The sequence below is a fragment of the Cetorhinus maximus genome, chromosome 3, assembly GCF_964194155.1.
Source record: "Cetorhinus maximus chromosome 3, sCetMax3.hap1.1, whole genome shotgun sequence".
NCBI classification, from domain to species: Eukaryota; Metazoa; Chordata; class Chondrichthyes; order Lamniformes; family Cetorhinidae; genus Cetorhinus; species Cetorhinus maximus.
In genome coordinates, this window is record NC_135881.1 from 50,897,139 (window position 1) to 50,909,970 (window position 12,832).

Below are 12,832 nucleotides of genomic sequence, written 5' to 3' on the forward strand. Positions count from 1 at the left end.
GTCTTCACCTGAACCACACTGGGATCAGTGTCCTGGCGAGTCGTAGAACTAGGGCTGTAGAGAGGGCTTCAAACTAAATAGTGGGGGAGAGGGTTCACATGAGGGGAGATTTGAAATGTTAAAGAGAAAGTATAAGGCAACAGTGCAGGATAACGATATGGGTAATGGTAATCAGAGTGTGACAGGAACAGACAGGAAGAGACAATTATTAGAGTGCACCACTAAATATGGTCAGAGTAGGGAAAATGGCTTTAAACTAGCAGAGGCAGGAGAATTCGGGCGAAGAGAGATTTAGAAATACAAAGATAAAAGCTGAGGCAATAGAAAAGTATATCGCTGCGCTTAAAGACAAGCTAAGTGGGATAAGAAGTGACAAAGAGTTCAACGGTAATAGTGCATCAGCGAGTAAGGTCCATGCAAAGAATATTAGTAAAAAAAGAAGCGAAGTCACTTTATCTGAATGTACAGAGCATCCACAATAAAATAGATGAACTAATGGCACAAATAGAGATAAATGTTTTAGATCTAATTACTATTACAGAGACATGGTTACAGTAACCAAGGCTGGGAAACAAATATTCCAGCGTACACAGCAATTCAAAAAGGTAGGGAGAATGGAAAAAGAAGAGTAGCCCTGATAATAACGGATAACATAAGGACATCAGTTAGAAAGGATCTTGGCTCAGAAAATCAGGAAGTAGAATCAGTATGGATGGAGATTAAGGGTCAAATTTCCCCATTGGTGTGCAGGGGCGGGCCCCGCACGCACGCGCATAAAATGACACGCGGTGACGTCAGGCGAGCGTCCCGACGTCACTGTGCGCCATCGCAATATTTTATTGGGCGGGCACACGATGATATCCGCTGCACGCTCGCCATTAATTAACGGACCACTTAAGGCCCTTGAGGTTCCAATCGACTGTGATTTTTTGGCGCCTGTGCAATCTTCGGGGTGGCGCACAGGCACAACAGGCAGGCAGGTAGGACACATTTGTATAAACCTCATCCACGGGTGGGATAAGAGGGCTCAGTGGGATCACAAGTGTGCCCTCTCAAGTACTGATATTTCAAAGTTATTGAAACTTGCCTGTGTGATCTACAATACTTCAAAACACATACCAGCTGTTCTGTCTGGACTCTTAACTTTCAGGTCAGCGCTCTGCAATGAGGAATCTTTTTTGGACTTGCAGGTTTCAGGAAGCCTTCCCTTAGCCTGGGAATGGGAGCTGAACTGTCCACTGGAGGCACCTCCTCTGAGGAGGAAGGGAGGGCTAGAAGGGGGAGGAGGCCAGGAGTGCACATTCAGCCTCCAGGGGAGCTAACTTTGGGAGGAAAGGCGCAGGCACAAGGGGTGCAGGGCCAAGAGGTAGACCAAGGCGGAAGGGGCCGCAGAAGACACCACTATCCAGCTGCCAGGGTATACTGGCGACGAAGCAGCTGCCTCAATATGTCTGAGGTGCAGTGCCGAAGGAGGCTCCGTCTCCCAAGGGAGACAGTCAACTATATCTGTCAGATGATTGGGCCTGAGCTCTCCGCTAACTGTGTGGGTGGACACCCCATGCCAGTGGCTCTGAAGGTCACAGCTGCCCTCAACTTCTATGCCTCTGGCTCCCCCAGGGCTCGGTGGGTAATCTTTGCGGTGTTTCCCAATCAGCCGTCCACACATGTGTCAAGCAGGTTACAGATGCTCTGTTCAGCCGTGCATTGACCTTCATCCACTTGGGACCAGGCAAGCCATACACAACGAGCCAAAGGCTTCGCAGCGATTGCTGGCTTCCCCCGCGTCCAGGGTGCAATAGACTGTACACATGTGGCCATCAAGGCACCAGCAGGTGAGCCCGGTGCCTTCATCAACAGGAAGGGCTTCCACTCCATGAACATGCAGATAGTGTGTGAGGACAGGATGCAGATTCTACAAGTCTGTGCAAGGTACCCAGGCAGCTCCCACGACGCCTACATCCTCAGACACTCCCAGGTCCTGGGGCTCTTCAGTGCTCCAGCCCAGCTTGATGGCTGGCTGCTGGGTGACAAGGGCTATCCCCTCAGAAGGTGGCTCATGACGCCTCTCCGCTGCCCAAGAACAGAAGCTGAGCAGTGGTACAATAGGAGCCACGCCTCCACAAGGGCTGTGGTGAAGAGAGCCATCGGTCTTCTCAAGATGCGCTTCCGATCCTTGGATCATTCAGGGGGCGCACTCCAGTACACCCCAGATCATGTGTCGGTGATAGTGGTTGCATGATGCGCTCTCCGCAATCTTGCGCTGGAAAGGGGGGGATGCAGTGGACGATGAAGGCGTCGACGCAGTGGCTGTGGCTGCACACGATGAGTCCAGCAGTGAGTTTGAGGATGAGCACGCACAGGGTAATGCTGAGGGGGTAGACGCTGACCCGGGCATACTGCAGGGAGGCAGGAACACCAGGGAGGCTTTAATCCAATGAACCTTCAGCTAGCACACCACAGATGTACCTCCAGGACAAGCCTGAGCTGTAGGCTCCATACTCGATACCTAAGTGCAAAATCTACCAGGTTAGGAACTGTCACTAAGGGCCTTGATAATAAAGCTGAATGTCCCCCAAAGCACTCATAACATTTTTGGAAACCATATACATGCAGAAGAAAAGAGGCACCCTCAGCCATGGTCACATGTCTGAATTTAATATCACAAGCAAAGAAACTTAAGCAAAGAAAATGACAATGATGTTTAAATTCAAAGCAAATCATAGAGCTCATCTTGGGCCAACACAAAAGCACCAGTGATAAACCCGTGGTGTGCCTAAGGTGCCTTATGTTTACGTTTCCGGGTGCTACGTCTTGGTGCTGCCCCATCGCTGGGAGTGGCATCTGAGACAGCCTGCTTACTCTGCTGTCCTGTTGACCTCGATGACCTTGGCGGTCATCCTCTGGCCCGTGGAACCTGTGCTGGCCCCGCCTGGGAGGGCGCTGCCAGTTCCACAGCTGCCATCTCCCTAGTCGTCGCAGCCTCACCGGATGCAACGGTCACTGGCAGAGGGGCGGAGGAACTGCCGCCCTCATCGGGAGCACCCTGAGAGGTGCCCGCAGAGACGACTGGCAGATGCTGCACCTATGTGAGGTCACTTCGCTCCATGCTCACCGTGGATGGATGGGTACCAAGCTGGGAAACTTGGTGCCCAGACCATCTCCCACACTGGCACTGACCAACTGAGGTCAGTGCTGATGTGAGGGCTTGCTGGTCAGAGCGCATCCCCAGGAAGCCCTGATGGGTCTCTTGGAGGAGCCTCTCCACGAGAGTCACCACTCTCTCCATGGGGGATGCATGGCGCTCAGACATGTGGCTCATTGTTACAGCGATCGTCCACGTAGACTCCTCCACCATGGAGACCAAGCCAAGCATAGCCTCATGTATCTCCCCAGATGCTGCCGCACACCTAGCCACATTTCCTGCCCCTGCTGCGTCGCGGACGATTCCAGAGGCACATCATCAGGCACCGACTGAGCATGTGCCTGGTTCTGTGCAGTCCTTCAACTGCTGGCGCTATGGACACTCCCTATCTCTGCCAGCTCCTCCAGCAACTGTGAAGTGCCCTCATCGCTGTGTCCCGGGACACTAGCCGATGTTCTAATTCCCGCTGAGGTGCTAGTATCTGCGCTGATGCCTGCCTGGTAGAGATGGTGTGACGCTGGTGAGACTTTCGGGCCCTCAGGTGCGAGAGTGGGCCTCTGCTGCTCCTCCTCCCAGCCCTGCTCCGCTGATGCTAAAAGGAAGAACAAGGACATTGGAACAGTTAACGTGGAGACAATGACAAAGTGCATCACTGTCCCCCAGATCGTTATGCACTCATCCTTCCATAAGCAATGGTCAAGCCATGTTGCATAATTAAATCACTTAACATTCAGCAATGCTATGGCTGCTGGGAGAACAATGGTGACCTCACTGCTGGGCATACATACCTGGCCATGGCACCCCAGCCTCACCGACGCCAGTGGACCTGGGCGCATGGCGCCTCTCCAAATCCAGGACCTCCTGCTCAAACCGGCTGAAAATGGGTAACTGCGCCTGGCCGCCGCCAGCCCTCACACGCCCTGCAGCATTATGATCATTCTTCCCCTGAGAATGAGAGAAGAGCATTGATTTTTGCAAATTGTACATGGACTCTCTTCGCACAGGGCCCACCCCAACCAGAGTTGGACATATCAGGGCTCCAGTGCCTCCTCACCCCACTGCTGCCAAACACTCACACAAAGATGTTAGGCCTGTTCCCCGCACCCGCCCCTGGCCACATGCTGCCTACATCACATGAGGCACCACACGGTATATCCTTCCATTGCAAGGAGGCGCAAGCACGTGGAGTGCAGAGGGCAGCAGATGGTTCGTTGCAATGCCACCGTGAAGCTCCCCTCCCAGCATGTCATCACCTTGACTTTGACATGTCCTGCAGTTCCAGCACTGCGCCTAGGTGCAGCTCCTCCAGGTTGCCCCCAAAACAGTAATGTAGGCCTCAGTGCACCACATGCAAGGACACATGCCATCAATGATTCAATGCAGTCACTATAATCAGACTTGATGGAGGGGCAGGGGGGAGGCGGGGAGCAGCAGGGGGAAAGCGACCTGCTGGGTTAAGTGACCAGTGCCAACATTGTCCTCACCTTTCCAGAGCGCAACAAGCCTTTGAAGCACTTGCGACATAGGATCCAGGTGCGCCACACCACATCGCGGAAGTTCACCACCTCTGCCACCTCCTCCCAAGCACATTTCGTCATGTGGGGGGGCCTCCTCCTCCCGTCCTGGGGAACCAGCACCTCCTGCCGTGCTGCCACCTCCTCGAGGAAGGCAGCAAGGCGGTCATCGGAAAAACAAGGGGCACACTGGCCCCCCCCGCCCTACCCTCCGGCCTGGCCTGACCGGATGACCTATCCTCCAGCCTGGCCTGTCTCGATGGCCTACCCTTCGGCCTAGCCTGCCCCGATGGCCTACCCTCTGGACTTGCATCACCTCCATTGCCCCTCTGCAGAGCCCTTCGCCCAGCCACTGCTGCCAGGCCTTCCTTTATACAGGCCACAGGGTCGCCATTGGACTCGGTGGGCCGAGTGTGCCTGATGCCACTCGCCCACTCCTGCTCTGCATGGGAGTCATGAAGGACACTGGGTGGGCCTTAATTGGCGCACCCACGTAAAATGGCGGCGTGGACCCGATCACGAGCGGCAATCAGATCCACGCCCACCCGCTCCCACTCCGCACCCACTCCGCACCCCCCCGCCAGCCAGAAAATTGAGCCTTAAGAATCGTATGGGTCAGAAAATGCAAGTGGGAGTTGCTTACATGCCTCCAAAGAGTAGTTATACCATTGGACAGAGCATTAAACATGAAATTATTGAAGCATGTAACAAAGGCAATGGAATAGTTGTGGGGACTTTGAGCTTCAGATGGATTGTACCAATCAAATTGACAAAGGTATTCTGGAAGGTGAATTTGTCAAATGCTTCCATGACAGCTTCGTGGAGCAATATGTTGTGGAATCAACTAGGGATAAAGCTATTTTAGATCTAGAACAAAGAACAAAGAAAAGTACAGCACAGGAGCAGGCCCTTCGGCCCTCCAAGCCTGCACCGATCATATTGCCCGTCAACTAAAACATTTTGCACTTCGGGGGTCCGTATCCCTCTATTCCCATCCTATTCATGTATTTGTCAAGCTGCCTCTTAAACACCACTATCGTACCTGCTTCCACCACCTCCTCTGGCAGTGAATTCCAGACACTCACTACCCTCTGCGTAAAAAACTTGCCCCGCACATCTCCTCTATAGTTTTCTCCTCTCACCTTAAATCTATGTCCCCTAGTAATTGACTCTTCCACCCTGGGAAAAAGCTTCTGACTATCTACTCTGTCCATGCCACTCATAATTTTGTAAACTTCTATCAAGTCGCCCCTCAATCTCCGTCACTCTAGTGAGAACAATCCGAGTTTCTCCAACCTCTCCTCATAGCTAATAACCTCCAGACCAGGCAGCATCTTGGTAAGCCTCCTCTGCACCCTCTCCAACGCATCCATATCCTTCTGGTAATGTGGCGACCAGAATTGCACGCAATATTCCAAGTGTGGCCTAACCAAGGTTCTATACAGCTGCAGCATGACTTCCCAGCTTTTATACTCAATACCCCTGCCAATGAAGGCAAGCATGCCATATGCCTTCCTGACTACCTTATCCACCTGCATTACCACTTTCAGTGACCTGTGGACCTGTACACCCAGATCCTTCTGCCCGTCGATGCACTTAAGGGTTCTGCCATTTACTGTATAATTCCTACCTGTATTAGACCTTCCAAAATGCATTACCTCGCATTTGTCCGGATTAAACTCCATCTGCCATTTCTCCGCCCAAGTCTCCAACCGATCTATATCCCGTTGTATCCTTTGACAATCCTCTTCACTATCTGCAACTCCTCCAACCTTAGTGTCGTCTGCAAACTTACTAATTAGCCCAGTTACATTTTCCTCCAAATCATTTATGTATACTACAAACAGCAAAGGTCCCAGCACTGATCCCTGCGGAACTCCACTAGTCCAGCTCTCCATTCAGAAAAGCGCCCTTCCACTGCTACCCTCTGTCTTCTATGACCAAGCCAATTCTGTATCCATCTTGCCAGCTCACCTCTGATCCCGTGCGACTTTACCTTATGTACCAGTCTGCCATGAGGGACCTTGTCAAAGGCCTTACTGAAATCCATGTATATAACATCCACTGCCCTTCCATCGTTGATCATCTTTGTCACTTCTCTTTGTCAGTTGTTGATTTGCCCTCAAACATCTGCCTCCAGTCTAGATTCCTCAGTTCCTGCCTAATATTGTTATAATTAGCCTTCCCCCAATTAAGCAACTTAACCCGAGGACTCCTGTTATCCTTATCCACCAGTACCTTGAAACTTACTGAATTATGGTCACTTTTCCCGAAATGCTCCCCTACTGAAACTTCGACCACCTGGCCGGGTTAATTCCCTAATACCAGGTCCGGTATTGCCCCTTCCCTAGTTGGACTATCTACATATTGTCTCAGGAAGCCTTCCTGGATGCACCTTACAAATTCTGCACCATCCAAACCCCTAGCACTAAGTGATTCCCAGTCAATATAGGGAAAGTTAAAATCACCCACCACAACAACCCTATTGCTTTTACATCTTTCCAAAATCTGCCTACATAACTATTCCTCAATCTCCCGCCGGCAATTGGGAAGCCTATAGCATACCCACAACATTGTGACTGCACCCTTCCTATTCCGGAGCTCTACCCATATTGCCTCGCTGCATGAGCCCACCGAGGTGTCCTCCTGTCGTACAGCTGTGATATTCCCCTTAACCAGCAGTGCAACTCCCCCACCTCTTCTACACCCCTCTCTATCCTGCCTGAAACATCTAAATCCTGGAACGTTTATCTGCCAATCCTGTCCATCCTTCAACCAAGTCTCTGTAAAAGCAATAACATCATTGTCCCAAGTACTAATCCAAGCTCTAAGCTCATCTGCCTTGCCTGTTATACTTCTCGCATTGAAACAAATGCATTTCAGACCCCCACTCCCACTGTGTTCAGTAATTTCTCCCTGCCTGCCCTTCCTCTTAGTCCTATTGGCCATATTCACTGGTTCCCAGTCATTTATTTCACCTGCTGACCTATTGCTCTGGTTCCCACTCCCCTGCCATACTAGTTTAAACCCTCCCGAGTGACACTAGCAAACCTCACAGCCAGGATATTGGTGCCCCTCCAGTTTAGATGCAACCCGTCCTTCTTGTACAGGTCCCACCTGCCCTGGAAGAGATCCCACTGATCCAGATATCGGAAACCCTACCTCCTACACCATCTGTTCAGCCACGTGTTCAGCTACACTATCTTCCTATTTCTAGCCTCACTGGCACATGGCACAGGGAGTAATCCTGAGATTACAACCCTAGAGGTCCTGTTTTTTAACTTTCTGCCTAACTCCCTGAACTCCCGCTGCAGGACCTCGTCACTCTTCCTGCCCATGTCGTATCTAGTATTGTGTAATGAGGCAAGGTTACTTAGTAAAGTAATTGTAAAAGATCCGCTGGAAGATAGCGAGCATAATACAACTGAATTCTACATAAAGTTTGAAACCAATCACAAACAAGAATCTTAAACTTAAACAAAGCCAATTACAGAGGAGAGAGCTGTTAAGATTGATTGGGTAAACAGATTTTTAAAAACTGACATAACTAAACAGTGGAAAATATTTAAAGAAACAATTCAAACACTTCAACAAAATTACATTCCATTGAAAAGCAAAAACTCAGGAAGAAAGATCCATCTGTGACTTACTAAAAAGATTAAGGATAATTTTAGATTAAAAGAAGAGACTATTAATGTTGCAAAGAATAGTAGTAAGTCTGATGTCTGGGAGTGTTTCGGAACAGGAAAGGGCACCAAAAAGTTGACAAAAAGGGAAAAAAACTAGAACATGAGAGTAAATTAGCCAGGCATATAAAAACAGAATGTAAGAACTTTTGCAAGTATATAAAAATGAAGAGAGTAGCTAAAGTAAACATAAGCCCCCCTTAGAAGCGGAGACAAGAGAAATTATCATGGGGATTGAGGAAATGGCAGAGAAAATGAACCAATATTGTGTGTCTGACTTCACAGTAGAAGCCACAACTTACATACCAGAAATAGAGGGTAATGAGGAAATTAAGGTAACTAATGTCAGTGGGGAGAAGTACTGGAGAAACTAAAACCTGACAAATCACCAAGACCTGATGGCCTACATCCTAGGATTCTGAAAGAGGTCACTGCAGAGATAGTGGATACTCTGGCTATGGTTTCTCAAAATTCTCTATATTTCTGGAATGGACCCAACAGATTGGAAGTTAGCAAATGTAATACCTCTATTCAAGAAAAGAGGGAGAGAAAAAACAGGAAGCTACAAGCCAGTTAGCCTGACATAAATGCTGGAATCCATTTTGGAGGAAGTCTTAACCATGCAATAGATTGGCCGGTCCCAGGCATCTCTACCAGGTTAATTGGCCAGCTGCCACATGATCACATTTAGCCGGCCACATCTGCCCCAAACACCAATGCCATCTACTTCCAGGTCCGCTGTCGGACCCACACTTCTGGCATTAAATTCTGCCCCTAGGGGAACATTTTCCCCCCGTCGGGGGGGGGGAAGTGAAGGAGCAGGCGCCGGTGACCGGCCTTCCGATCGGCGCCCTCGGTCGGGGTGGCGCTGTCATTTTACATGGGCAGGCCAATTAAGGCCTGCCCAGCATGATGTGCGCCAGGAAGCGCTATGCGCTCCCTTAACGGGCTGGGGGAGATTCCCTCAGTCGGGAGTGCGCTCTTTCGTGCACGCGCACGAAAGACCGCACAGATCTCCCTGAGGCAAAGTGCTGCCTCAGGGAGATCGGCTCCGATTCAGAAGTTGACGGAAAGGTAATAAAAAAATTTCCCTGATGTGTCCCCTCATGTGACACTGTCACATGAGTTGGGACGTGTCCTCAACTTTTATTTAAACATTTGATAAACATTTAAAAGCCCTCATGAAACCTCGTCTTGCCCATGGATGAGGTTTCATGCTTTTTCCGAGGCCCGCCTGGGCTCCCAGCCTGCCCGCCAACCCTAAGGTTGGACGGGCAGGTCCATCAATCAAGTTAATTGGTTTTTTAATGACCTTAATAGGCCATTGACAGCTTGGCAGGCACGCAGCCAAATCAGCTGCGCGCCCGCCGAACTGAAAATCTAAATGTCGCAGGGTGACGTCGGGACGCACACCCGACATATCCCCGTGTCATTTTATGCGTCAGCGAGCGAGCCCCACCCCCGCTTGCTGACCAGAAAAACCTGCTCCTAGTGTGGAACTGAAAATACATTATTTCAGTCTGGGTAGATGTGTCAGCTTCCATTCCCTGTAAGAAATTAGTGAAGCATTGGGCTTTAATGGTAATCCAGCAGCTTTCATGAACATTATTTTTTCAGGTTGCAGCCTGCCAGATATACTGAATAAAATTTCACTACTTTCTAGGGTGGGATTTGAACTCAATACCTCTGCATTGCTAGTAGAGGATTACAAGTAATATAACTACTACTATATTTGAATATTGTGACTGCAAAGAATGGTAAGAAACTGTAGATCTTTTCTGAATGAATGAGTTGAGATGGCCTCTGTGATCCATATTTATTTCATGAAGTCAACCTATGTTGTTTTCACACATCCTCAAGTTGCCGCATCTACAGTGATATGTGGTGCAGTGCTGGTGAAGGGAGAAAATAATTTAAAGATGTGAGATAAAAAACAGAATATTTAATTGTTTAAGGGAAATGTAGATTTCTTAGGAAATCATTGAGCAGGAACCGGTGTATAGCACCTAACAAATTCTGTTCATTTTTTTTGTATTGACAGATGGAAACACAGAAATTAGAAATGGAAAGTGTATTAATGGCTACAAAGTTGAAGGTAAGTGGGCCACTACTAGCAAGTCTGATTTTCTGAACAGTCAGGTATGCTTTGCCATGAACAGAGCAAGTGTGTTTAAAATCTGGATTAGCCAGCAGAAAGCACACTAGACACCATTGTTTAAGATGAGTAAACTTTTTTCTGGAAAATGGTGGTTCATTAACAAATCTTGCACTGGAGAATTTAAAAAGAACTCATAACAGATAAAACCCATCCTGATGTAAAACAAATGGTCACTATGCAAGATTCAGTGCTTCATTTCTTGTACAATTACTGGCAGTATTTAGCCAAAGGAGTTGGAGCTCACCAGTGTTCTTACTGCTGCACCATTAGTAACCTCTTTTGTCAGTCATGCTATGTAAATGAGGTACATTAAATACTTATTCCACATAACTGTCTCTTACTCTTTGGTAGTCATTTAATTTTTAGAAGTTTAGACAAACTACTTAAGACTGACAAGAAAAATGGGATCAGGTGATAAGGAACCTTTCCCACACTATTTGAACAGTCTCCTAGTAAATCAACCATGGAGCAATATTGAGTTGGGCCATCTTGTATTCTTAACAAAAGCAGATAGTACAATGGGGGAGACTAACAATTAACAAATGGGAAGGCAAGGAATAGAGAGAAATTTGTTATAAAATTAATAGATGTAATCTATCCACACCCAACTTATTTTTTAATCAGAACTGTTGTAGTTCCATATAATTTTCTAATTTTGTTACTATACTTATTATAGTAGCAGCTGTGAAGTGGTAGAATCTATAAATGTAGAGATTAAGCAAGCATGTAGCAAAGCTAGAGTGGTTTCAATGAGGTATTTTAATTTTCATATAGATTGCGATAAGCACCCTAGCTCATGGTCAGATAGGTATTAGACTTCTTGACTGTGTTCAGGATAGTTTTCTGCAACAATATTTCATAGAATCAACAATGGGGATAGATATGGTCAACAATGGCCATATTAGATTTAGTAATGAGTAATGAGCCAGATTTAGTTAACAACTTAACAATTCATGACCATTTATTTAATATGACCATAATATGATGAATTTCAAAGTAGTGCTTGCAAGAGAGAAAGTGCTGGATTTTCATCTTTGAAGTGGAAATCAGGAGTCAGTCGATTTCTAGACGTTGCAATCCTGACCAGCAGTGCTCACCCATGTATCTACATGACATTGAGTGGGGGACGGCTGGAGTCAGGGCCACTGCCTCTTGCGCCAGCATGGAGGTGCAGTAGATGATGAGAACAATTTTGGGCATGGGGGCATGTGCATCCTGTCTTGGGACCTATAAAAGGCCCACCTCTGCTGCCATCTAGACGCTGCAAGAATTTGAGGCAGTTGTTTGGGGAACTTATCAATAACGCACTAACATTTGGATGACCTTTGAGCTGTCAGTACTTAACTATCATTGCTGATGTCATTGTTAGCTAATAATAGGTTGCCGCTCTAAAAGTTGGCCCAATATGAAGAAACTCTCATTAAACTCCCAACCCCTTGCTGTCATGATCTGCTGGCTGAGAATACCCAGCTCTGAGGAATCTGCTAGACCAGCCTTTCTCTGCATTGCCCTGCAAGTGTTTGAATTTTCCCAAGTGAACATGCAGCGGATCACAGTACAGCGCTGCAAGTGGGCATAGCAGCCCAGCTCAGGGGCTGCTCCCTACACTCTGACCTCACACAACCCATCTCCCTACAATCTCAACAGATGAGGCTAGACACTGAGCACTCCTCTGGCTATAGCTAGCTTTACTTCATTCCAAGGCACATCTGCCCCTCAAGAAGTTCTGGCCACTTAGAATGTTGCTGCACAGTGTCAACGCTTGCCACCCTGGCACTTGTACGGCAATGGTGAGGCCACCAAGCTTGTACATGGCAAACCCATCGCTAATATATCAGACCACAAAACACCATCCCCTTGTTATCATGTCATCCTACCATGCTAATGATGTATCATACACATGGACAACGCTCATACTGACCCATGTACTTCATCTATCCTAATGACAGGATGGCTGGAGCAGGAAAAAGCAAGGAGAGCTGGGACACCCCAGCTCCCTGCTTCAACAACCGTATCCTTGACATCCTGGTCCAGGTGGTCAGCAGCAGGAGGGGCATGCCCTTCTTGGCAGACTGCAAGATATACCCCATCATCACCAAGACGGTATGGTTGCATATCATGCAGTTGGTCAGCACTTTGGTTGAGCACCGGCGAAACTGGGTGCAGTGCCACAAGTGGCTCAGTGACCTGCAACACTTTGGAAAGGTGCATGAGTCTTCCAACTACCCTGCGTCCACCATTGGATTGCAGCATACAACATGCAAAGCAACTGGGCAACACAGGGCACATACTGCTCCTCAACTTCAGAGGAGTATGTGCCCAAGTCACTGAG

General features: G+C 48.2%; 1 protein-coding gene across 1 annotated transcript in view; it reads left to right on the forward strand.

Moving 5' to 3' along the window:
* LOC144672767 (uncharacterized protein C10orf67, mitochondrial-like) overlaps positions 1-10,828 on the forward strand; it is a 148,750-nt gene extending 137,922 nt beyond the window's left edge. Inside the window, exon 9 of the mRNA XM_078534744.1 lies at positions 10,384-10,828. Within this exon, the coding sequence (XP_078390870.1) occupies positions 10,384-10,473 (90 nt within the window). The 3' untranslated portion in view covers positions 10,474-10,828. The remainder of the gene's footprint in view (positions 1-10,383) is intronic.
* The last annotated feature ends 2,004 nt before the right edge of the window (positions 10,829-12,832 follow it).